Source organism: Aricia agestis, chromosome 20, assembly GCF_905147365.1.
Source record: "Aricia agestis chromosome 20, ilAriAges1.1, whole genome shotgun sequence".
In the NCBI taxonomy this organism is placed as follows: Eukaryota; Metazoa; Arthropoda; class Insecta; order Lepidoptera; family Lycaenidae; genus Aricia; species Aricia agestis.
Genome location: NC_056425.1, coordinates 11078523 through 11106379, shown reverse-complemented (window position 1 = coordinate 11106379; position 27857 = coordinate 11078523). Strand labels below are relative to the sequence as shown.

General features: G+C 39.2%; 1 protein-coding gene across 3 annotated transcripts in view; it reads right to left on the bottom strand.

Moving 5' to 3' along the window:
• Positions 1–4157: 4157 nt before the first annotated feature.
• The window catches only part of LOC121737048 (protein bicaudal D), a 37444-nt gene continuing 13744 nt past the window's right edge, over positions 4158–27857 (bottom strand). For 2 of the 3 annotated variants that reach the window (XM_042128584.1, XM_042128586.1), the window contains 11 exons: positions 25849–26073; positions 25139–25376; positions 24776–24927; positions 18188–18331; positions 17739–17849; positions 17320–17455; positions 15779–15919; positions 14493–14672; positions 8435–8692; positions 7784–7950; positions 4158–7058 (listed from right to left, as the gene is read on the bottom strand). In XM_042128584.1, coding sequence (XP_041984518.1) covers positions 6984–7058; positions 7784–7950; positions 8435–8692; positions 14493–14672; positions 15779–15919; positions 17320–17455; positions 17739–17849; positions 18188–18331; positions 24776–24927; positions 25139–25376; positions 25849–26073 — 1827 coding nt within the window. In that variant the 3' untranslated portion in view covers positions 4158–6983. The remainder of the gene's footprint in view (positions 7059–7783; positions 7951–8434; positions 8693–14492; positions 14673–15778; positions 15920–17319; positions 17456–17738; positions 17850–18187; positions 18332–24775; positions 24928–25138; positions 25377–25848; positions 26074–27857) is intronic. The other variant, XM_042128585.1, reaches the window with a different exon arrangement.

Sequence of the window (27857 nt, the reverse complement as noted above, 5' to 3'; positions counted from 1 at the left end):
TATGAGAGCTCGCACACTGCATCCAACTAAATTGTACAACTTTTAGTTGGATGCAATACTATACGATTAAGGGCGGATTCGACCAAACTGGAGTAAAATTTTACTCGAGTATAACTGTCTCCTAATCTAATAGTAAGCTGGTTTTGCGTTTTTCCAACTTCTAATCCAAGAATGAGGTAATTACACGGGAGTAAATATTTACACGGGCTATTTTGGTGGAGTAAATATTAAACTGAGAATAGTTGCACAACAGGGTTTAACTGTCACGGTCGGTGTCATTGTGAACTATAATTGACATTTTATTTCATACTATTTGAGTAACTTGGTAAAATGTAAACGATAATACCCTAGAGTAAATTAAAAGAGTAAAATTATTCTCATAATAGTTATACTCGTGTAACTTCAAGTTTGGTCGAATCGGGCCTTATTCGGTCAACTTGAAATTGTAAGTCTGCGGTCGCTCTTATTGTCATTGGATTGACAGCAGTGTGATGACTGATGACAGTAAAACCTAAAACTTTGCTATTATGTGTGTATAGAACAACTACTTTACTTATCCACTTACAAATACTAAACAGGATGTCGCAAAACTAAGTGATAATACTTTAGGGTTTGTATGTAATATATAGAGTTCACTGTGAAAGTAGCAGCGCTGAAAGACCAATTTTTTGGGGTTTGTATGGGCAAGCGCCCGAGCGTCAGGAATTTCCCCATATAAAAGTTTAAAAAAAGTTGTTTTTTCAGCGCTGCTACTTTTACGGTAAACTGTACACGTGGGAATTATACACTCTTAGAAAGTATTGTCACTTAGTTTTGTGACAGCCTGTATCTATAATACTTAATTGTCACAATGGATGGATTTGAATTTGTATGTCAAGGATCAAGATAGATACCGCATGTGTATGTACTTCGCGTGCCATATCACGCTCCCAAACGACGAGCAATGCTCGTCTTTCGAAAGTCTGTTCTTTAGTCTGCTATCGGAATCGGACGTCAATCGGAATTTTAAAAATGCCTAAATGTCTAAAAGTGCGGTTCTGAGCTGTATAAATTCAAATAGAAATGTTGGCCTAGATAATGGACACGTTTCTTATCATTGGTACGTCACAGTAGGTAGGAAAAAAGTGGCACGCTCGTTTTCATACAAATGGAGGGACATGCGGTATCTCTCTTGATCTATGCTGTACTTTGTACTTGACATGTAACTTTTCCAACAGACACTGCTTATACTGAATCAGACAGATAACAAAGTATAATATTTAAATAATAATCGTAGTTGTACTGTACGACACTTGAAATTCGTGTAATAACCACCAGTGTGTCAATAGGCCTAAGATGAATCAGTCGCTTTAGTAATGTTAAAAATGTGATTAAACGTTAACGTGTCAGATACCGGGTCAGTTAATAAATTAATAGTCATAATGTAATAAACTTTTTTTTCTAAAAAATATGCAGCTTGTAATGTGTATAAAATTTTTACTCCATTTTATAATTATTGAGAAATACTGTATAATTTATATACCGTATTCTTTATTAGATGGCCAATACGTGATATTTAAATTAGCAGCATTGCATTTAGATCAAAATTATAGTTTAACCATATTTAGTGTGGCGTAACTACAGGGCTGGCAAAATGCCACGGGCCGCCGACCCAAAAGGGCCCTGTTATACATTGTTTTATTATTAACGTGACGATTTTTATTGAAAGGGCCCCATCAATTTTCCACGGGCCCCGGATCTTATAGTTACGTCACTGACTTTAACAAGCATTGTGGGTGGTAGGCCTCATGTAGACGCGACGTTCTAAAAGTGTTAACTTTGTTAACCTATTTAGAAATCAATATTTTGATTTTTGATTGCCAGTGAAAACTAAATATAATCTTAGTCTTAAGCCAAAATCATTTGTTACACCCTTATAATTGTAAACAAATTATGCACCTTGTGAATTGCTCTGTATATTGTTAAGATTTGCTCATGATAACTTTTAACCTCATGTAATTACTAAGGGCCAACGCTAAAACTCGCGCGGGCGCACGCTCGCTTGTGTATGATGAAAAAGAGTATGGGCAGCGCAGGCGCGTGCGATGGAGCGCGGACGCGGGCGACGGACTGTCACACGCTCGAAGGACGGGCGCGGGCGCACGCTTTTCGCAATAGACGTTTCCGTTGACGTCTTTTTGCCAAATAATAAATTAGTAAATAATCCATGGTAGGTAATCTACTTAACACAACTGTACACGCTCGACATAAAAATTATACTAGCAGCGCGAAGTGCCTGCTCGCCTGCGGCGGTTATTCCGACGCGTGCGCACGCGCCCGCATCCGCCCAGTGTTTTAGCGTTGGCCCTAAGACTTAATATTTACCGTTATATATTTTACTGTGATTATTGTATAAATGTCAACGACGGTTCTAAAGACAGAAAGAAAGCAGAAGCATTTATTACTAATTATTCATATGCCATGTCTAAATGTTTGTGATTGTAGTTTTTACCTTGTACCATATGTAATTTAAAAACTAAGATATTTTAAATAACTTGCTTACACTAGTAATGATCTAGCATAACTTTTATTCCAACTGCACAGGGTTTTAAAGTTACTAAGGAACGAGTCAAAAGTAGACATAGACATGCGTTAGATGGTCCTGAGTCTGGAGGCCTACCACGAAACCATTTTGAGACTCAAACAATCGAACGAGAATGCCGCGTCCTGCTCTAACAACGTCGTTTCACGTTTGTTACAGTAAGACGCAGCATACTCGTTCGATTGTTTGAGTCTCAAAACGGTTTGGTGGTACGGGCCCTGTTCTCTTTCCAGTCGTGTTGATCATTCGTTCCACTAGACTACAAGGTGTTTTTGTGTATTGCGCACACTATTCGACAACACAAATAAATCCTGCGTAACTTATCGCCACTGTCAACTAAAGAAATATTATAACGTACCATACTAGAATGGGCAAGCGATTTTAAAATATTACTCTCTTATATTTAATGGTTACCATGAGACTAAGCATTTATAACATGCCAAGTAACTCTAAGACTACGTTAGTTCTAAGTGTTATTTATTTTGTATGCATAACTTATTTCTGTCGCACAGAAAATTATTGGCTTTTAGGATTAACAGTTCTGAATCTACTTTTTATTGTATTCTTTTGGTGATTATTAAAAGAGCTGCGCTTTTATCTAATATATTATATAAGCTTAGCTTCTGTAAATGTAACATGTAAAACTTAGTATAAAAAGCGTCTAACAAGACAAGCATCTGCCAAAAATGTTATAGGTATTGTAAGTATGTAGAATTTTTGTTGTGTTTTAAATTTTTAATAATGATTTGTACCATTTGATTGATGGATACAATTTTTATTTGGAAATGATTATATTTTTGTATTATTCTAAGTTTGGTTTTTTTGTAGATTAGGTCGCAAGTTTAGCGCCATCTAGTCTCTGAAGCTCGAAGCTGCGTGTTGCTTGGTAAAGCAGTTTCTTTTGAACTCTGAATTGATCTTAGGTCAGGTTATATTTCTTTAACCTTTTCACAATCCTGAATTCGTATTTTAAATAAAGAAGCATCTTTCGAACGAAAGTAATGAGAAATTATGTATGTCATTACTTATTATAAAAACCATTACATTACTAAATTATACTCAATGTAAAAGTAAATATAATAAATCTGTAAAGTATTTTAATATTAAACTCATTCACTAACTTTTATTTTAATCGCGGGCTCTGACTTAGAAACATTTACACAATATGTAGGTATCTCATATTTTATAAAGTCTTGTGTAAATATTTTGTAACATTGTGTAAATAAAATAGGTTATGTATACTTATTTTTTTGTTTCACTTAGTATCTATTTTTGCAGTCTTTAACGCATGTTGAACGTGAAGATTATGGTACGTTAAATGCATTGGTATACTCCACTCGGGCTAACTTGTCGCTAGCGGTCATTGACTCCCTGTCAAAAACTTGTCATTTTCCATATAAACCACGATTGACAATGAAGTGTCAGATAATGTCAATCGTGGTTTTATATGGAAAATGACAAGTTTTTGACAGGGAGTCAACCACCGCTAGCGACAAGTTAGCCCGAGTGGAGTATAATAAATAAAAACACTCTAGAGTTTAGCCACTCGTGGAAACGAAGAAATAAAAATACAACATTTAAATATATCATTTAATATTCTCATACATGAATCATTTTCAGTCATTGCGACAACGGAGTGCCTTAGAAAATAAATCCACTCTGTCATGATATGTTCCCGAATGTGGTTCTGCTTGTCACCGGCTCAGGCCGGCCACAGTGCGAAGCTCGATACGACGCCAAAGACATGTAATCGCCATACTCAACAAAACCTCTCGAACCATCAAACTGTGCAATCGATACTACGAAAATAATCGATAACAGTGGGAACAATCATGCATCGAGTCGACGAGCGATTTAGCTTTCGATTAAATAAAGTCGATTTATCTATGATATAAAATAATTTCTATACGCGCTAAGCGAAAATAAACGATCTAGTGATTCACTATATAAAATAAATATTTGGTTAATCGCTCTATCGTTACACCACCACCCTGAGGGCAGCAGACATCGGCGACAACCAAAAATACTGGCAGGAAATAATACCGACAACCCCGCCAGAAAAATAAACACCTGCAATCTCGTAGAGTGTAGACTAACTCGTGGTCACTTCTCTGGCGCGATTTTACAATAAATATCGGACGAATAATTCATTATGTCAAGAGTAAATTAAATAAAGTAAAAGTAACCTCGTAAGGACGAGAATGGACGCAAAGTTAATACGGATATGTTAATACAACCCATCGATTTTGACTTGCGGCTCACGGGACATTGACTAGACGTAAAGATGTCTGCTGCTAAGCTACGAAATAAAATGCACTAACGCTACGGTATGGTTAAGTACGAAGGATGATCTAACGTTAAGCTAGCCGAACTTCTAACGAACAATAAATGCAAGGGCGTGGTCCTCGCGCTAACAACTCGCGCGCTTCTCGTCGAGCGCGCTGCGACGCAAATAAACGTCTACGGTACATCTAAGTATGAAGGTTAACATTACCTACACCTAAACTACGCCGGTAGAAATAATTACTAGGGGCCGAGCGCCCTCTATCGGCCGAACTAACCTACATGTACTATGCGACTGTCGACCGCGCTACGGGAAGCACATCCAATAACACAAATAATAACAATATCTTCGTAAATTTTGTCTTAATAATAGAATCGTCGGTCGATCCCTGAGCAAATCTTGAGCAATTTCAGACCAGATTATTTTGAAACACTATTATAAAGGGGGAAAGAGATAGAATCGATAGGGGTAGTATCGATATTGGAATCGATATGGAATATTAGTTATGGAACCGACCGACTCGTGGACAAGATTTGGACGCGTGTGGCGGCGCCACAGGACGGCAGAGTGCGAGCGTGCGTCTAGAGGGGGCGTGGCACTGCGATGCTATTTGACTCTTAAGATGTTGTGATGGTAGATTCGATTTTTGAATCGATAATTTCGTTGACTTTGGCCATCGATTATGTGTGACTTGTTAGTCGAACAAGTTTATTATATTGTCGACAACTTTGGCGACCTACTTTATTCGATTTCGATGTTTATAACATTGTCAACTTTGGTCATTGATTTTGTGTGACCGTCAACTATTTGCCCGCATCAGATGTTTTTTTTTTTATATTTGTGCTTGAATTTCGCCGACTGTTGATCAAAATAACGCATGCATTTGGTAGTCGCGTTTGATGTCAAAATGTATACACCAATTTTATATAATGTTTATAGAGCTTAAGGATGGCGTTAATTTGCTCTTATTAAAACAATATTTCGATTGAGATTTTTGTCCCAATATCGCGAAAGGTCAAATAGCTCGCAAGCTTTACATTAGCTAATGAGTATTGAGAGACTTGCAGTGCGGCCCGCGTGTCCCGACTCCAGACGTCGCCTCAACAAAACAAACGGAAACACTACGATACAACTAGAACAAGATGGACGAAGGCGGCAGAGGGCCATAACACAACAAACATATCAACTAGAGAACAGATTACATAGTCTTTTTGCGCACACAATGGATGGAAATCGATGAAAAATTTAATTTTTACTTGGACGTTCTAATCGATTATCGAGTTAAGGTAATATGTACATATATAACGAATCCGGCACGACGGATTCAAATAGAAAATATTATGTATATAATAAAAAATAACATTGCACGGTCTCCTCCCGAATCGTCAATAAATATCAAATCTGATCGCACGCGCTGCGATCGCATAACGGGATAAAATTCATCTGCGTATTAAAATACACCAACCCTAGTAGTGGGCGGCGCGAGCGGCGCGGTATTGCACAGTTTGACGGTTCGCACGATCCGGACCGCGCCGCCCGCGCCCGGGCGAGCCCCGGCTTAGCCGAATCGCTAACGAAAATCCATCGGGTCAATTTAACAAACTTGTATACTAACACAATACGGGTATCACAATTTCAGTCAACAAATTTTCTATAACAAATTCATTTTATAAATTCATTGTATTAAAACGCATGCAAACTTCCTGTACTCCCGAAATTATACGAACTTACTCGTTATGAACACCTCCGATTCGGTCCTTTAAGAATTGATTCGCTAGACTAAGCCGTCGGCCGCCGCGCCCCTCGTAACATTAAAGTTTATTATAAAAGGTATAAATAATTTAGTCTTCTAAAATCGAGGATCATAAAAAAGTAGTCCTAATTATTAACGATGTGGTCTCGATGACGCGCACGTACACTCGCACGCACTTTCACACGCAACCACAGTTCGCGCACGCAAGTTACGTCCCGCACGTAATCGAAGTTGCGTACACGTACGCACATCACGCACGCACGTCACGCATTTTAATATCGTGCGGGGGGCGGCGGCGTGGGGGGCGCGTGGGAGAGCAGCGCTCGCAGGGCGGCGGCGGCGGCCTTGAGCGCGCGCACGAGCCGCTAGAAATCCCGCCCCCGCGACCGCGTCCCACCACCCGGCTTGGGCACACGCCGCGTACGCATCTCGCGGTCCACCTGAAATGTATTACAATCGTTTAATAATGAATTGGTTTGTTTCAACAGTATAAGTATGGATATAGTTATCAACTTATCACTAATCACGCATATAATTAGACGCGAATGGAAGAACCAAGTAAGTAACAGTAAAAAAAAAATGCTGATTTTTTGCAGGATTAGGACCGGAAAAATAATTTGGAAAAAAAACTGTAGATTTTATGTGTAGCCAGATATATCAGCTAGGTGAAAAGTTTTTTCAAATTATAAGGGAAAAGATGAGTAATTGTTCGTCTGTTATACAATGTTAGTTATTGTGTTCTTGCACTCACATCTTCAATTAATATCATTACCTTTGTTGCAACTTGTAATGTGATATCATAATCTTATTTACTTTTATTGTTCTTCTAGATATTGTCCTTTAAGCCTCATTTCTTCTGAAACTTTAAAGAGTTTTGTCTGTACTTCGAGCTACTTTTCCAATGTATAAGACAATACATTATATAGCGTATTAAACCTTTATTCTTCACAAAGAGCGCGCTAAAGTTTTTGGCAACTCAAGCCACGCCCACATAACATATTATTACTTATTTCTTAAATCAATGTACCATCGAGGAAATTGATTCCTAGGCAGTGTCAATTTAATGTTAATTGTAATCTGTCGGCTGGGTCTGACGTAACGCGACCAAACTACGTAGGTCCCTCATCTGCCTAGCAATCAACTTTTCTGATAGTACGTCCCCCACCTCTAGTTCCTCCAAACGCTGCGTGAGCGATAGCTTCTGTTGCACGGCGAGGCGCAGCAGCTGGTTGAGGGTCTTCTTCTCCTCCTCCGCACTCGACAGCGCCTGCGTCAGCTCGTCAACCTGCGTCACGTACTCCTCGCAGCGAGCCGCGAACATGGCGCGGAGACCTGGGGGTTAGTGCGGTTTGAATCAAACACGTTTTTATGCATTTAATTACAGTCAAATGTATATTAACTATTATTAAATAATACGCGTAACTTTATCTTTTATTTTGACGTTCCGTCAAAAATTTCGCTTCCAGGAAGGGTTTGTCCTCTACAAACGTTTGAGAGCCGCTGCCGTAAGTTATTTTGACAGTTTAGTTAGTATTTAGAAGCGCTTGTGACTGGCTGCGTTAAACAATTATTGTCAAATACATAAAAAATAAGACGATAACATCCAATACTAGCATGCTAGTGTATAAACTTTAACATCGTATATTTTATGAATTTATCGAGATATACGCAAATCCAATCCTTCATTTTAAAAAAGTTGCAAATTTGAACATATACGTTAACCATTTAAAAATCCTTTACACTTCATTAAAATGATATCAGTAGGCGTTAAAATGCAACAAACATACCTAGCCAAACCTCGCCGTAAAACACTTACTTGAGAAAGTAGCCGCGTCCTCCTTGAGCAAGCGCAGCTCGTTTCTGAGTTTGAGCATCGTCTCTGTGACGATCGTTTTCTCCGTCTCGTATTTCGACTTGAGATTGGCGAGAGCGACTTCGGCGGTATTCTTGTTGCTCTTGAGCACGGTGCGTAGTGTAGCGATCTGTTCGCGCTTGGTGCTGAGCAGGGACTTGAGTTTGATCACTTGTTCCTGGAGTTCCGCTAGCTCCGCCCCGCGCTCCTCCGCCTCCATAACTGTGAAGTTAGTTTCAATTTCAAATAATATACAAATAAAAGTGTTCGAACCTTCTTGTATGGAGCGTGGCATACCTAAATTTTCAAGTAGTTTTTCGTGTACACCTATGAAACATACATCAAATCGACAGAGAAAATAATTACAAACAAAAAATACTATTTTTGAAATATTTCAGGTTGAATAGCTAAAATATTCTTTTTTTTTATATTTTCTTCTTCTTCTTCTTTTGGCGTAAGCCTCCCCATTTAGGAGTTGCCAGCGTCAGAGTTGAGGCGAAAAATGTGAACAGTTATAACTTATAACGAAAACTGATTAGCATGCAGCGGGCACGGGTGATGACTTCATGCGACCATGCGAATACAAGATATAATAATAGTGAAACAGAAAAAACCAGAACAAGCAAATATGTACAGCAAAATTTTGTTTCTTAGCCTTTAAAGATACACAGAGTACATAAACATAAATACAATATATACCTATTAAATATAAAAGGAAGAGAATTCATAATCTCAATTTAGAGAATTCATTATTTTAAAACTGAAATAACTAATGTCATTTATCGGCTGTTTTGTTTTTATTTTATTATTATTTTAATAACTTGGGTTAGTTTAAGACGTGATGTCTAAACATTCAGTTTTCAAAGTAATTGCTTTCTTTTTGTAATAATTGTGTTTTGACATGCTAAGCAGCTTCAGTTAAAGTGGTAAAATTAAAACAATGACCGTATTACAATAATTTACAACATACAAAATTATAGTCAGTATTATATAAGCCTGTTAGTCAGTTGGCGGGTGGTACATACATGCAAAGTATAGTATTAATAATAGTAATTCCTTTTTTGATTTAAAATTAGCATATATTAATATTGCTTTACTATCAATATTATTATTATAGTATTATATTTTTATATTATTTTAATATTTATATAACATCTATGTCCGATAGTGATTCGTTTTACTCTGCCAATGAAACAAGTTTATTGTCTAATGATGAAAGTTCTGACTTTACTAGTTACACGCTCGGCGAAATCCTACACCAGAATTTCAATGTAACACAAAGAAGTGGCATCCTTAACATCTGTCACATAAATGCTCAAAGTATACCTAGTCACTTTAGTGACTTGATCGAAACTTTTTCTGGGAATAACGTTCATGCCATCCTGATTTCTGAGAGCTGGTTTAAACCTCACCTTCTCTCAACGTCATACGGTATGCCTGGCTACATCCTAATTCGAAATGACCGAATCGGTAGGCGAGGCGGAGGGGTCGCCATCTATCTACGGAGTGATCTGTCACATAAAATAATAGCCGCTTCTCCATCTGACGGTTCCTCTGCTTTAGAGTACATTTTCATTGAGGTCCTTGTCAAGGGAGCTAAATTGGCTCTTGGAGTAGTTTACTGTCCCCCGTCTGTTGAATATGTTTCGGAGTTAGAACCTGTCTTGGAAGCATTGAGGTCGGAATATGCACATTATGTCATTATGGGCGATTTTAACACTAACCTTCTGAACCTATCCTGTCCTCGTTCCCAAAAACTCTCACATTTAGTAGAATCAGTCAGTCTTCATCTTTTGCCACTCTCCGCTACTCATCATAACATTACTGGAGATGATACCTGGCTTGATTTGATCCTTACCTCCAATCCATCCTTAGTTCAAGCCCACGGTCAACATCCCGCCCCTGGTTTTTCCCACCATGACCTAATCTTTATCACCTTTAACCTTAAACCGCCAAAACCATTGCCAAGAATTATTTTTAAGCGTTGTTATGGGAGGGTCGATATGGAACAATTAAGAATCGACGCGTCTAAAATCGATTGGGAACCATTGTACGATGCGCCTACCATCGATAGGAAAATTTTGATCTTCAACGACATCTTGAAAAAACTGTACGATTCTCACGCTCCTCTAAAGAAAGTCAAGCTCAAACATCCGCCAGCTCCTTGGTTGACGTCAGAAATTCGAGAAGTGATGAGGCGTAGGGACTGTGCATATAGGAAGTTTAAAAGAAATCGATCGATGTCCAATTGGGATAACTTTAAGTCAGCCAGGAATCGTTGTAACCAGATGATACGTAATGCTAAACGCCGTCATATTTTCGAAAACGTAGCTTCTCTATCCCCTCCTAATATTTGGAAATTCCTTGGAACTATTGGAGTTGGAAAGTCGCAAGAACTTTTGGAACTACCCAGTTCCATTAGCCTTGACGATTTAAACCTCAATTTTTCCTCCACAGTTACACTGGATGATCATACAAAATTCCAGACTATTAGTTACCTAAACGGTTTATCTCGTCCTAATTTAGACCCCTTTCAGTTTTCTCCAGTTAGTTAAGTGATAACTTTGGATTATCAGTAAATCCCGCAAAATGCCAGGCAATGGTGTTGGGTAGTTCAAGATGCTTGTGTAAAGTGGACACAGGCGCTCTTCCACCTGCAATCTACAATGGTTCTGTAATTGCTTTTAGTACAAGCGTAAAAGATCTTGGTTTACATATCGATTCCTCTCTGACTTGGCAATCCCATGTTTCTAATGTGTCCAGCAAAGTCACTAACATACTACGATCCTTCTACCGGCTCAAAAATTTCCTTCACACTCCAGTCAAGACCTGGCTGGTCCAGTCCCTTATCTTTTATTTAGATCTTAACGCCGACAAACTCGATAAACTCGACCGATTGTTTAATAATTGCCTCCGATTCATATTCAACCTTAGAAAATACGACCATGTTTCTTCGTATCGCTCCAAGCTACACTGGTTACCAGTACGTCAGCGCCGCTCTGTGCGGGCACTGTGTGTGCTATATTCACTGCTGCATCATCCCCATACTCCCGAATATCTCGCCCCTCACTTTCAATACCGTTGCAGCAGGCACGATAAAAACCTCCGATCCACTTCAAATCAGCTTTTAAGTTGCCCTTCTTACAAGTCAAGTTCCGTCCACTCTTCTTTTAATATCCAGGCTATTCTCCTCTGGCACGCTCTTAATCCGGAAATCAGGATGTCAAAAACCAGAGACACTTTTAAGCGCAGGGTACGTGAGTTTTACTTGAAACAGTTGGCAGACTCTTAGTTTTCATAATTTATGGCATAAATTAATATTTATAATTTTTTTAGCATCATCATTGATCAACTATATATTATTATTATTATATACCTATTATATAATATATTATATTGTATGGTTATTGGTTTTATTTATATATAATTTTATGTGTGATAATATGTATTTTTTTTTATGAAATAAGGGGGGCAAACGAGCAAACGGGAAAGCAAGCGCTGTTTGTCGGTTTTAAAATAAATAACTCAGAAAGACAATATTTTGGCTAAGAGTATTAATTATTGTTTGTAAACATCTCTATCGATTGGCTATGTTTCATAGGTGTACACCAAAATACGACATTTTATATGTACTTACTTGTAAGTAAGGTATGCCAATAAGGTTTGTTGTTATTTAGTTATTCTATTAATAATAATACACAGCGAATATGTTATTACTTATTAACAAAACTATACGGTGATTATATTATAATAATATACCGTAGGTATTTTTTAGTAAATTAGAAAAGAAATATTCTACTATCTCAAACAGTTTTAGGCATGCGTATATACGCAGTGAATATTCACTTGTTTTGAAAATGCAGCTCGATAGAAGCTTTTTGCTAACACAATAATAATAATAATTTACTTTCTAAAATTATGTGTAAATTACTATACTACAGTACTTGGTGGTACTTTTAAAACGTATTTTTAGCCCCCGACAAAAAAGAGAGGTGTTATAAGTTTGACGTGTCTGTCTGTCTGTTTGTCTGTGTGTGTATCTGTCCGTGGCATCGTAGCACCCAAACGGGTGGACCGATTTTGATCTAGTTTTTTTGTTTGAAAGCTGGCATGATCGAGAGTGTTCTTAGCTATAATTCATCATCATCAGCCTACTCAGTGCTGGACAATCAGGGTTTATCTGGTTCATGAAAGGCCGTTAGCAACTTGTAGTCGTTTGATGGGTATGATGGGTATGTTTCATTCTAGTTCGTGACATTTGTGAATATACAATAATATACGTATACACATAATAATGGAAAGTTGACCTGGTGCTGCAGCATCACCTGGTAATCAATAGGATATCCAACTCCTCGCCAACTTAGAGCAGAGGTTTCGTGTTTGGGCTCATTTTAAATGCGACAACCAGTAAGAAGTAGATAAACAGTAAATATTTGCATGCAGCATCACCTGGATTCTATAGCAACAGAGCTTCGTATGAACCCAAAGTGGAGGTTTCATGTTTGGGCTCATATTAACGGCCTCATCGAAAAGGATGGTAATCATGAGAAAGTGATTCTGTTGATAGGAATTACTCTGCACTATAACCAAAACAAGTTTAAAAAGTATGAAATAAAATTAAATTAAGAAATTAAAAAAAAACCCCGCCAAACAACTTTAAAAAGTAATGAAATAATATATTTTACTGCCTTAAGTTCAAATAATTTCTAACTTGTGTAAAGTAATATTTTAGTCCATAATTGTTGTCAAGGTGTGTCGGGGGACCGCTAATGTAGATGTTTGATTTCACATTCACAGCGAATTGAATCGAGATAATCAGCTTGGCGGTTGTAGGTTGTAGTTTACTTGGCGGTCCCCCGACACACCGTGACAACAATTATGGACTAAAATATTACTTTACACAAGTTAGAAATTATTTGAACTTAAGGCAGTAAAATAAATTATTTCATTACTTTTTAAAGTTGTTTGGCGGGCTTTTTTTAAATTTCTTAATTTAATTTTTTATTAAAAGTACAACTGGTACTTTTAAATAAAAGTACGTCATGTTTCTAATTAATAAATAAACTACACCGAAAATACGTAATTCATCATAAATTGTAACCATTCATATGAAGTACTGCATCAGTAAGATACAGGCCATGGCGCTAGTCTTCAAAGATTCTTTTATACCGAACACATTTCTATGACTTCTGTTTTGTATTCGGTTTTTCTTAACGTATACACTTTTTCCCTGCAACACAGCTTGTTTCCATACAGCATGGAGATTGATCTCGCATTTTATTGTGTTCGATTTTTTCGTCACAAAAAACGCATTTCTTCCTTGTATATTAGCTATTTTTGATGGTGAATAAATTGGATACTTATTGACACTTTTGTCATCGGAATATGTAGGTCGCTTGGATAGCTTCTCAAAATATTCAACTATATCTTTAACGTTTCGCTTCGTTGTTCTGTTTTCTGAATTTGTTTTTGGTTCTGGGAAAATTAATATAGTTTTAGCGTTTTAATTTTCATAATAATACTAATAACTATTAAAAATATTTGCACAATGTAAAATCTGTACAATATTTTGTTCTTTCTGATAGATCTGATAGATCGAAAAACGCGCGCAATAGAACAATAGAAAACATTGTATAGTGTATCCATTATGATGTAATTGGTAATATCAATGCGCATGAAAAAACGAGACGAACACGACTACACTTTATTGCGCACGTAGATATAATATATGTGCACACTCGCACGTACGCACACATGCGTATACGTACTCGTACCGGGCTGGTGTCTGTGCCGCAAATCGAGCGCTGTGTCGAGAGCGGCTCGTAGATGTAACATGCGTGCGAGCGTGCACCTACGCACATGTGAATATACATACGCAGACGTGCGTATATGTACTCGTACCGGGCTCGTGTCTGTGCCGCGATTCGAGCGCTGTGTCGAGAGCGGCTCGTAAATGTAACATGCGTGCGAGCGTGCACGTACGCACACGTGAGTATACGTACGCACACGTGCATATACGTACTCGTACCGGGCTGGTGTCTGTGCCGCGAGTCGAGCGCTGTGTCCAACGCGGCTCGTAGATGTGTGAGCTGGTCGAGCAGCGTGTCGGCAGAGCGCGCCACCGTCCCCGCCGCTCGGAGTCCCTCCAGCTCGCCCGCAGCCAGCGCGAGCGCTTCCGAGTCCGCGCGAGTGTTGCCAGAAGCTGTAACATTTACTTACTATTATTTGCAATAATGAAACGTTTATTCTACACACAAACACAGTACACCACATTATCCCTTCAGCTGTGGCGGCCATATTGAAAATAAAGCGCATCTGTGGGGCTACTTCTGGATGTTCACGCGTGACGCGTTAAAATGACGATAACTCTAAAATTCCTTATGTGGGATGCATATTATAACTATGTTAATAATGAATAAAACTTAACATAGCAAAATCGGATTAATTTATTTTTATTATCTCAGCTTAATGCATACAGATTCCAATAGAATCTGTATGCATTAAGCTGAGATAATAAAAATAAATTATCCAATAGAATCTGTATGCATTAAGCTGAGATAATAAAAATAAATTAATCCGATTTTGCTATGTTAAGTTTTATTCATTTAAATTTGAAATCGGAATTACAAAAAAATTAAGATTTTTTGTCCTTTTAATAAAAAAAAAGAAAAATAATTTTAAATATTTTTGTTAAATTTACATAAATAAACATTATTTAACATTCATCAATAAGAAAAACACACTTCTCCATACATTTTTTTCAATCTACAAGCTTTACAAAAAACAAAACTTGTCAGTACGCGCGCGATTTTATGACAAGGGTCAAGTTCGAAACTTCTAGAATCGTCGTAAGTGTGTTTTAGAGCCATTAGAAGTGACTATAGCCCGTCTTTGTTATATTAAGAACACTTTGTGCAAGTTAGAGCGGTAAAGATATAGTTTACGATATACTGTGGTTAAAATAAAACACGAAGGTGATAATCGAGCTCCAGGAGCGCGGTCCACAGATGCGCGCATTTTTGATATCAAGCTCCTAGAGCGTGGTCAACAGTTGAAGGGTTATAATAATTCATACTTAAATATATCTCAATGGAAAGATCCCTTTTTACAGGTTTGTGCGAGAAAGCGTAAAGAAGCGTGCCGAAAATCAGCCTTCCTGTCAATACCATCCTAGTATTAGCTACAGCCCTATTAGGCTCTTTTGGCACGTAGCCATGAGCTACGCCATCTTGTAAAACATTTGAGAGTGACATTCAATCTAGTCGTATCCTCGTCGTCAATCTGTCAAAACATCCTTGTAGTACTGACCGTCTGTCTGTCCGGCGTGTTCGAGTAGCACTCTCTCGGGCTGCGTGCCGTTGACGGCGCACACGTGGTGGTACAGCTGAGCGAGCGTCTCCGCCGCGGACGTTAGCGCCGGCGCCGCTGACGCCAACGCGCGACCCGCACCTGCGAATAAAGATAGTATTTAATATTTATGAAGGACGAGTAGCATTTAAGATGAATCTTATTTATATATTTTTATTCCATTAAAATCTGCACTACGCCTTTATCTTTATTTAGTATGTTCAGCTACTATTCTAACAACTGAAGTCAAACATACATTAAATGTAAGTAACGCAAATTAATTTATTTTTTTAAATTTTGCCTGAGTGTTTCTATGTAGGCATTTTTTTTTTTATTTATTTAGGAAAACTTACAGTTAGAATAACAAGTAGTTTTAAAATAACACAGAAAGGTCAATTACAAGTTTTCACACACATAAAATACGCTAGAGAAGTTAAACAAAGAAACGAACAGCAAACAAAGAATAGAATACTTACATAATAATATTGTATATAATAATATTGTGTATGATATTAATTTATTTAAAAAAGGGGTCGCTAAGGTTCTTCTTTACCCTACCAATACTGGTACAGAATAAGTCCAGTTCTGTGTTCCGAGTCACCTCATTGTACGCTCTACTAGATCTAAAAACATAGGAGTTTCGACGATAGTTTGTTGATACTGGGGGAACGTACAGAAGTTGATGTCTAAGTGATGCTGATGGGACACTGATACTAAGTTTTTCGGGACAATCTATGATGCCGTTGAGAACTTTAAGTAGGAAAACTATGTCGGCAATTTTTCTGCGTTCAAATAGTGAAAGAATATGAATTTTTTTACAACGCGATAAGTAGTTCGATACATAAGTTCTGGATTTAAATTGGACAAGTCTTAAGAATTTTTTCTGGATTTTTTCTATTCTTCCGATGTACGTATGATAATTGGAGTTCCAAATTTGAGAAAAATATTCTAGGTGATTGCGGACAAAGCTACAATATAGTATTTTTAAAGTTTTTATATTATTAAAATCAGATGCTATTCTAGAAATGAAGCCGAGTGATTTCGATGCTTTATTAATTATGTTGTTTATGTGCGTGTCAAACAAAAGCTTGGAGTCAAATGTTACACCCAAGTCCTTTATAGCGTGAACTCGTGTTAAAGTTAAGTTAGCTAATTTGTAATCGAACGTTAAAGGATTGGGTTTACGACTATAGGAGCAAATAAAGCATTTAGAAACATTGAGATCAAAGCGATTGGATTTGCAGTATTTAAAAAAGTTGTTAATTTCACTCTGAAGCAACACAGCATCCTCAATGCCTTTGATTTGTTTCAAGATCTTCATGTCATCGGCAAATAGTAAGATCTTAGAATTAGAAAATTGTGTGGATATATCATTAATGAATATGTTGAATAAGAGAGGGCCCAACAAAGATCCCTGTGGAATACCCTGTGGAATATTCTTGACTTTAGCTGAAAAATTGGAGAAAGGTTTTTTTTTTTTTTTTGCATATCTGTGTCCGTACCTCCGGCGAGCGCGCGCAGCAGATCGGCGTCGGCCTGCAGCGCGGCGCAGCGCAGCTCGGCGTCGGCGACGCGGTCGCTGAGGTCCGCCAGCGCGTGACGTTGGAGCTGCGCGGGCGAGCCGTCCGGCGCCGGACCCTGGTAATTCCATAAAACAATAATAATAATCTTTATTTCTTTTTAAATTTAAATTATACAGTATCAGATTCACCCAACCGAGATAGTAACTCTAAATCACTAGACGACGCACCAAGCGACACTATGTTGTAGTGGAGCGACCTGACGCTTCATATTTCATTGAATTTACGTTTTGTGTTACGTAGCTTAGCGCTTAAAAATAACCTACATTCTATGTAGGTAATTTTCACTACGTTACCTACCTAGCAGAAGGTAATATTATATAGTAAATCAATGTATATACCTGTAGCTGCTGCAGCGCGGTGCAAAGCGCGGCCAGTTCACCGCCCGATACGCGCCACCACGTCAGCCAGCGAGCCGCGCGCGCCGGCACGTCCTCGCACTTGTCACCCTCCTGTAACAAAACATATAATGTACATCTACTGTCACAATCGTGACACATAACTTCATTGACACTCAGAAACTGTGTACGTTGGCGCAGTTTTTGACGCATGCACCGCAAAGTCTTATTCTTATGTCAAAATCATATCATTTCATGACAACGCCACGAACACGTTGTTTATATTTGGCTACCTGTCAAGTATAAACAACGTATTCGTCAATGTTGCCAATACATGACATTGTTGTACTCGTTGACGTCCAATTAAAAAGTCATTTATTTGTGTGTGTGTGCGTATGTGCAGAAAGCGCGCGTGTGTGCATGTGTACTCAATTGCGCGTACGTATGCGTACCTCTGGTCCGGACTCTCCGTGCAGCGCATGCAGCGCCTGGACGCGCGACGCGACGCGCAGCACGCCCGCCCGCAGCGCGCTCGCCGCCGCCCCCTCCGTCTCCGCCGTCGACTGCGCCGCGCGGAGCGACGCGGACAGCTGCGACTGGAAACGAAATATAATATTATAGTATGTGTAGTATGTGTAGTGTAGTTTGACTCGGATTCGGAAACCTTACCGCGCGATCATTGGTCAATGCCTAACGCGGCGAGCGGTTTTTTGGATGTCGCGCGATGTTGTTTCTGAATCCGAGTAGTTGCGCATTGTGAATGGATATAAACTGTGCATGTATCTGTCATTGAACTTTTTACTTAATCTGTGCTGTATAGTGCAACCAATAAACACTTACTTAAAAGTGACATTTGAGTGCTCCCATTGGCTATTGATGTGACGTCAGGACGTTTGACAAGTGCAATTTTCTATTCTAAAACTTTTACGCGGCAAGTGCAGCCATATTTTTTTTCACGCACGTGCGAACTCGCAATAAGTTTAGCAAAAGTTACAAAAGTGCATCACATTCAAGACAATATCAAGAAAGTAAGCTTCAGGTAGCCTGCTTCATACGCGCGCATCCATAATTTTTGGACCTCCGACCACGGATACCAAACCAGCACCAGGATACAAAAGGCGGCTGTTTGCAGCTTATGAAGATTCAAGAAATTCGCATAATTGAACTTTTGGGCAAAGTGCTTGGTAGCAGCACAGCGTATTTGGTGAAGCGATTCGGCCAGGTTGTTGTGTACGCGTGATTAAATCTGTCAGTAAGTCGGTACGGTCATAGTATTTAAAGTCCATCGTGCAGTGCTTCGGACAACTGTAAGTACTGAATTCTTTTCTAAATTACACAAAAATGACTTCCCATACACTAGAATCAAAGGCCAATGATATGTTACGTGATTTATCCAAAAAGAGGGCCTCCATAAAAGGAAGGTTAACTAAGTTTAAAAAATTACATTGAAACCTTTGAAAACCAAGTGTTATTATTTGACCAAAAGGCCGAAATTAAGCTTCGCACAGACGCAATAATTAGTTTATATAATGAGTACAATAAAATTCAAGATAAAATAGAAGAACTTCTATCTGAATCCGAGTTAGACAATCAGCTTGAGATTCGTAATGAGTTTGAGACTGTCTACTATAGTGTATTAGCTAGGACACGGGTTTTGGTTAAAGATGATAGGGAAGCTTCCGGGCAACCGGTGAACAGCGCATTACAGTCAGTAAAATTGCCAACTATTTCTTTGCCAACTTTTGACGGGTCGTATGAGCATTGGTTGGAATTCCGTGATACCTTTTTGTCCCTAGTTCATCATTCAAAAGAAATTAGCAGTATACAGAAATTTCATTATCTCAAGTCCTCGCTAAAAGGTAGTGCGGAATTAGTAATCGATTCTCTTGAGTTTTCAACAAATAACTATGATATTGCTTGGGAGTTATTATTAAATAGATATAATAACAATAGATTGCTCATTCACAATCATGTGAAAGCTTTATTTTCAATTCAATCGTTATCAAAAGAATCACCAACATTAATAAGAAAACTTATAGATACAGTTCTTAAAAATTTGCGCGCATTAAAAATTCTTGGTGAGCCCACAGGGTCATGGGATACCTTAATAATATATATAATAGTTTCTAAGCTTGATACTACAACTGAACGAGAATGGGAGCAAAGAAAAGGTTCTCTAGTGTTAGGGTCAACGGATACAAAAATAAAATTAGATAACTTATTATCCTTTTTACGAGAAAGGGCAGATGTGCTAGAAACTCTTACTATTACGCACAATAAGAGTAGTACTTATGATAGCAAAAAATATCAAAATTTACCTATTAATAAAAATTCTTTTAATACTTCTAAAGTTCATTGTCATGTAGCCGTAGATAAGTCCCAAAATAAAACACAATTTAAAAGGCAATATAAATTGTGTCCCATGTGTTCTGCTAATCACCAGTTATATTCGTGCCAATCTTTTTTAGAGATAAACTTACAAGATAAATTAAAATTTATACGCGACAAGAATTTATGTGAAAATTGTCTGCGAGGAGGACATTCAGCTAATGTTTGTAAGTATGGACCGTGTCGTAGATGTGATAAGAAACATAATTCTATAATTCATCGCGACGAAAATGCAGATTATTGTAGCAGCCTGTCGAAGCTAAGCAATAATGCATCTTCAGATCAGCGCGCTTACGGTTCAAACTCGGATACTACACACGTGCATGTGGCAGGCAACTCGGCTAGTAAGTCACAAATAGACGTCAAATACGCGCAGTCGTCAGCCGATATGCAGCCGGTTTTATTATCTACTGCACTTGTAAAAATAGCAGATAACTTAGGTATTTATCATAAAATACGCGCACTTCTCGATTGTGGTAGTGAACGCTGCATTATTACACAATCGTTATGTGATAAATTGAATACGCAAAGTTTACAGTCCATTCAACAAATAAAGGGCGTTGGAGGATCGATATCCCAGTGTTCTAAGATATGTGATGTCGAGATTAAATCTATACAAGGCAACTATCATACGCGCGCGAAATGTCTTGTATTGCCGCACATAACCTCCTCGCTGCCCGCTGTTGCTATACGAAGCGAATTATTATGTATACCCGACGGTATTGTTTTGGCGGATCCTGAGTTTTATCAAAGTCAACCCATAGACATGTTAATCGGCGCAGATATATTTTGGGACTTGATAACAGATGGCAGGATACGTTTGAATAAAGGTCCTATGTTACAGAACACGCACTTAGGATGGATAATATCGGGGCCATTGTTAAAAAATGATAAAAATATTAAACATGTTCATTGTAATTTTATGCAAAGTGTGGACATGGAATTTTCTTTAAATGAACAATTACGCAAGTTTTGGGAATTAGAGGATTTATCTAATAATAATAATAGGGTTAATGAGTCGCGCAACGAAGACGAACGTATTTGTGAGGAGTTGTTTGTTCAAACGACTAAACGATTGAGTGATGGTAGATTTTCTGTGCGGATACCTCTAAAAAATTCACCGAATGTTTTAGGAGATACGCGTAAACAGGCCGAACAACGGTTTTTGGCGTTAGAGAAACGTTTACAACGATATCCGAATTTAAAAGGATTATATATAGATTTTATAAAAGAATATTGCGAATTAGGTCACATGGAATGTATCGACACATATAAAACTCCACATTATTTTATGCCGCATCACGGAGTGTTCCGCGAGAACGCAGCTACAACTCGCCTGCGCGTCGTTTTTGACGCCAGCGCGCCATCCTCATCGGGATACTCATTGAATGATTTGCAATTGGTAGGGCCGCCAATTCAGGGAGACTTAATTTCAATTTTGTTACGATTTCGCGAAAATAGGTACGTTGCTTGCGCGGATATCGAGAAATTTTATCGACAAGTACTTATCGATGAAGAACAGCGTGACTTACAATTAATTCTATGGCGCGACAATCCCAACGATGCTTTACAAGTTTATAAGTTAAAAACTGTAACATACGGTACGGCTTCGGCACCGTATTTAAGTTGCAGATGCATTAAGCAACTTGCTCAAGAGTGTGGTGATCCTGAAGTTGCCAGTATAATTAAACAAGATATATACGTTGATGATCTGTTATGTGGCAACCCTAATAAAGAAAGATTAAAACAAATTTGTTTAGATATTTGTAAAAACTTGCAGTCGGGTTGTTTTCCCCTCAGGAAATGGATATTTAATTTTGATTTTACAGAATTTAAAGAATTTACTAATACAGCGAAAGAATTGTCACTAGGCGATAATTATCATCATAAAACATTAGGGTTGGGATGGCATAATGGATCTGATCAGTTATTTTACCAGACTAAATTTAATAATATATTTAAAGAAACCATAACAAAGCGTATTATACTGTCATATTCGTCTCAAATTTTTGATCCACTTGGATTATTAAGTCCAACAGTAATGATTGCGAAGGTTTTATTGCAAAGATTATGGCTCTTAAAATTAGGCTGGGATGAACAAGTTCCCCGTGATATCGCACAAATTTGGATTAGATTCGTCGATAATTTAATTAATTTACAGAATATTCGCATTCCTCGTTATGTTGCAAGTGACAACCCTGACCGTTTAGAGTTACATATTTTTACCGATAGTTCTCTTACCGCGTACGGCGCGTGCGCTTATGTACGCACTATTAATACAGACAATAGTGTTTCTGTTAGATTATTATGTGCGAAAGGAAAGGTCGCCCCGACTAAACCCATAAGTATTCCTAGGCTCGAATTGTGCGGCGCCCTAGTTGGAGCCCGGCTGTACTCAAAAATAATTAATTCGTTGCGCAGTAGTTTCGATAGAGTAGTATTTTGGACTGACTCGACTATTGTGTTAGGATGGCTCCACATGTCACCTAACTTGCTTAAAACGTTTGTCCAGAACCGAACTGTTGAAATTCAGGAATTAACTAGTACTGCCTCGTGGCGTCACGTGAGAGGAGAACATAATCCAGCTGACCTGATCACTCGCAGTCGCAATTTAGATGACCTTTGGGGCACCGCCATGTGGTGGGATGGACCTCAGTTTCTTCACGATATTAATATTGACTTTAATTCGGAGTCCTATAACACCTCAAATTTACCAGAGTTGAAATCTGTTGCAACAGTCACCTTGACTGTTAGTCAGGATGCTGGAGTGTGGTTTCCATTTCAGAGGTTCTCGCAGTTTAATAGAATGAAGCGTACTATGGCGTACTTAATACGGTTTGTTTATAACGCGCGCAATAAACCGAGTGAGAGGCACACGGGCGCGTTCGATGTATCTGAAATAAATGAAGCCGAACTATCCCTCGCTAGACTGTCGCAGTATGAGTCATATCGAGACGTATACGATTGTTTGTCGAAGAAACAATCATTAAAAAATATGCACGCTAGTTTAACCAAGTTAAATTTATTTCTCGACGAATCTAATTTGATAAGGGTAGGAGGACGTTTAGAAAATTATTCCGAATTTAACTTTAATAAAAAACACCCGATTTTAATTTCAGGCAGACATCATTTTGCTCTATTACTATTTCGTTATGAGCACCGCAGGCTTTTACATGCGCCGCCACAAGCGTTAGTATTTGCTTTGAGGGATTCTTGGTGGCCTGTCAGAGCGCGAGATTTAGCCAGGAAGGTCGTTCATGAGTGTGTCACATGCAGACGAATGCGCGGTCAAACATTAACGCCTATAATGGGCAACCTTCCACGGGAACGCCTTCAACCAGGTTACCCATTTTTATATTGCGGCGTCGATTACGCTGGCCCAGTGCTCATACTAAACCGTAAAGGGAGAGGAGCTAAATCTATTAAATCATACATATGCTTATTCGTATGTTTTGTAACGCGTGCGGTTCACCTGGAGCTGGTGAGTGATCTCTCATCTGATGCTTACCTGCTGTCATTAAAACGTTTCATTTCGCGCCGAGGTAAACCGGCCGAAATTTTCAGTGATAACGGCAAAAATTTTGTTGGTTTAATGAACGACTTTTCAAAATTCCTTTCAAGTATATCAGGAGAAATTAAAGATTACGCATTATCTCAAAATATTAAATTTCGAATGAATCCTCCGTATGCTAGTCATTTCGGTGGTTTATGGGAAGCGGGGGTTAAAAGTTGCAAATATCACTTGCGACGAACCGTAGGCAATGCACGATTGACTTTTGAAGAGCTCAGTACAGTGTTGACTCAAATCGAGGCTGTCCTGAACTCCAGGCCCTTGTCTCCGATGTCAAGTGACCCACACGATCTTTTGCCCCTAAGTCCGGCACACTTCTTGGTCGGCCGCCCATTGACTTCGCCAGTGTTCGCTGACCTGCACGACATCCCCGACCATCGATTGACACGATACCAGAGAATCGAAAAAATCCGTCAGCATTTTTGGACTCGATGGTCACGCGAATACGTCTCTGAACTGCAATCTCGATCCAAGTGGAGATTCCAGACTGACGACCTCAAAGAGAATACACTTGTCATCATCAAAGAAGATAACTTGCCCCCATTGAAATGGTGCCTTGGGCGCATAATCAAGACATACCCAGGAAAGGACGGTGTCTCCAGGGTCGCCGAGATAAAAACAGCAACGACAACGGTCCGACGCGCGTTCTCCAAAATTTGCCCGCTTTTGGAGATTGAAGCATCTTCATCGTAATATTCATCTATTGGAAACCTAGGGTTTCCAAGGCCGGGAGTATGGATATAAACTGTGCATGTATCTGTCATTGAACTTTTTACTTAATCTGTGCTGTATAGTGCAACCAATAAACACTTACTTAAAAGTGACATTTGAGTGCTCCCATTGGCTATTGATGTGACGTCAGGACGTTTGACAAGTGCAATTTTCTATTCTAAAACTTTTACGCGGCAAGTGCAGCCATATTTTTTTTCACGCACGTGCGAACTCGCAATAAGTTTAGCAAAAGTTACAAAAGTGCATCACATTCAAGACAATATCAAGAAAGTAAGCTTCAGGTAGCCTGCTTCATACGCGCGCATCCAGTGAATCATGGCCCTGGGAAGCTATACATCTTGACACTCACGTTCTCGGCGTGCGCCTGCTCCAGCTGCTTCTCCAGGCGCGTTATCTCGTGCAGGTGGACCTCGGAGAACAGGTCGGCGTGGTGGTCGCCACCCAGCTCCGCCCCCGACCCGCCCGCCTCGCCCTCCTCCGACCCCGCCTCGTCCGGCAGGCCTGTGACGTCATAGCTAACGTTAGTCTAAAGTTCGATAAGAGGTGGTCGCATCAGCATCAGCATGCACGCGGTTAGAGAGCGTCATCTAGCGATTTATGGCGCAACTAAAATAACATTACCGTAAGGATATTTTAGAGAATAATCTCCTTACTTTGAAATTAAATATTTTAAATATATGCGACAACTTCTAGTAGCAACACGCCATCTTACCTCGTATGCTGTACGCCAAGTTTGTGATGTTGAACTGTGCCTCCCTGCTCAGGTGTGCGTCGAGTTCCTTCTTCGCTGCGAACTTGGCCTCTCTCTCCGCCTGCAGCGCTTCAAGGGCTTCGGCAAGCTGCCTTTCAGCGATACGCCGCAGCGCCGCCGTCTCGTCAGCGGCTGCGCGCGCGTTCTCCGCCTCCTCGCGCAGTTGCCGCACTTCATGTTTTAGACCTTCGAATTCGACCTGAAATAAAAATAAATCCAATGTAATTCCTGTACTCAGACTTTGCTAGTGCTGTTCTGCTTGTGTGCGTGAAAGACGGACAGATTAACTTGTGACGAGCACATCGATAACACCTTTTCCTCATCATTGAATGGCAGTGAGATGTTTTTATCCAATAGTAACCCTACTCATGTGTGTTAGAGAAGGACAGACTTCCAGATTCTTTATGTTAAGCATAAGAGAGAGGGACAGACTCACAAGTAAAGTGACAGCGCTATCTGCTTTTCGGGGGCGATACTATACCATATTATTCGTTTGTATGTGACAGAAAAAGATAGATTCACCTGCGACGATCTCAGCGCAGACACCTGCTTCTGGAGCGAGATGTTCTCGTCCTCGAGATCTTCGATATCCAGCAATAAACGCTACTCCCTCTGACACGCCGCTAGTGCCATCCCGCTCATGTGTATGTAACAGAAAAAGACACACTTACCTGAGACGATCTAAGCGCGGACACCTGCTTCTGGAGCGAGATGTTCTCGTCCTCGAGGTCTCCGATATCCAGCAGTAGGCGCTGCTCCCTCTGGCGCGCGTCCCTCAGCTGCCCCCGTAGGGCTGCGCGTTCAGATTCACGCGTGGCCTTATCAGCGCCGAGTTCCGAACTCTCGGCCAGTAGACGGTCCCGCTCCGACACGACGCGCTCGAGCTCGTGACGTAACTGAAAAATATTGTGACGTCATTACAGCTGAAAAACACTTGTGACATCGATGACGCTAACAAACAATTATGACGTCAAACACAGACGCCAGGCGAGTTCCAAGTTGTTCAAAAATGCAATCAAAATGACAAGACTGGACAGTGGACACTTACTGCATACAAATTTTGACTTTTTATTTAAAAATATGGGACCCGATTGGACTTTAACAACTTATCATTTACTAGTATTTAATGAGAGATACTTTACTAGTAAGAACTAAGTAGGTAGCTATTCGGCTTCTACAAATAATTGGCTTAATCTGATGTGGTCTTTTATGTGCATATGGTCATCTCACTTAACAATAAATAATTTACTTCGAGACACATTAATAGTTCAAATTGTGCCTCCAAAGGTGTACCGTGCGGTAGTCTACTCCTTAGCTATGTGACAATAAGGAGTAGCTACTCCTTATTGTCACAGCGATAAGGTTGAAAATACACGCCGTATAATGTATGCAATTAACTGTTCACGTCTGGAGGTAATCACCAAAGTTGGCACCTAAGCGAATTACTAACGCCTCATATGAAAGTTATGAATTTATTATTACTTTGGGGACTTCTATGTGGCTCTTAATGCCAGTTGTAAAGTGAGGCCTTCAGAGCACATGTTTAGCTTGTTTAGATTTTAGTCTAAGTATATTAAAATATATGCATCATTTTAACATTTATTGTCAAAATCTGTATTGGCTCTTATATCAAAAGGAAAGATTTATGAGAATTGCAGATGTTTTGTCTCTTATCTGATAAGTTAGAAAAGAGGCTTGAAAGACAAGGGAAAAACATTGAATAACTATAGGTAAATAACGTCTTAGGGCCCGTACCACGAAACGGTTTTGAGACTCAAACAATCGTACGAGAATGTTGCGTCCTACTGAAACAAACGTGAAATAACGTTGTTAGAGCAGGACGCGGCATTCTCGTCCGATTGTTTGAGTCTCAAAACGGTTTCGTGGTAGGCCTATATATAGGTTTTTATAAGGAGTTAGTTAACGTATAGTGTGTACTAGTCGTTTCGTTTAAGTAATAAAGTTGTTATAAACGAAATGCTTCCAATGAATACGAGGGCTGCTATTTATGTATCCGGAACTGGCCTTTATTCAACTCACCGCAACTTTTGGAGATGAAGCATCATCAAAAACCACTGTTTATCACTGGTACAGTGAGTTTAATCGTGGGCGGTCTATGCTCACGGATGAAAATAAAGAAGGTCGCCCAAAAACAGCTGTTGTCCCACAAAATATAGATGCTGTGCGGGAACTAATAATGCGTGATCGTCATGTTACATATCGCGAGATAGAGGGGTCCTTAGGCATAAGTATGACGAGCATACATAAGATATTACACGAACATTTGGCTGTAAAAAAATATGTTCGCGTTGGATTCCGCACGACTTGACAATCGATCAAAAACGGGCTCGTGTCGATTGGTGCTAAAAAATGAATAAAAAAATACAACCGTGGTACGTCAAAAGCCGTTTATAATATCTACACAGGTGATGAATCTTGGATCTATGCATATGACCCCGAAACTAAACAACAGTCAACGGTGTGGGTGTTCCAAGATGAGCCGAAACCAACAAAAGTTACTCGTGCAAAAAGTACTTTGAAGCAAATGGTCGCCTGTTTTTTTGGAATTAATGGACATGTGGCTACAGTGCCATTAGAGAATCGTAAAACGGTTAATTCTGAATGGTATACGACCATTTGTTTACCAGAAGTCTTTGAAGAAATAAGAAAGGACAACCGA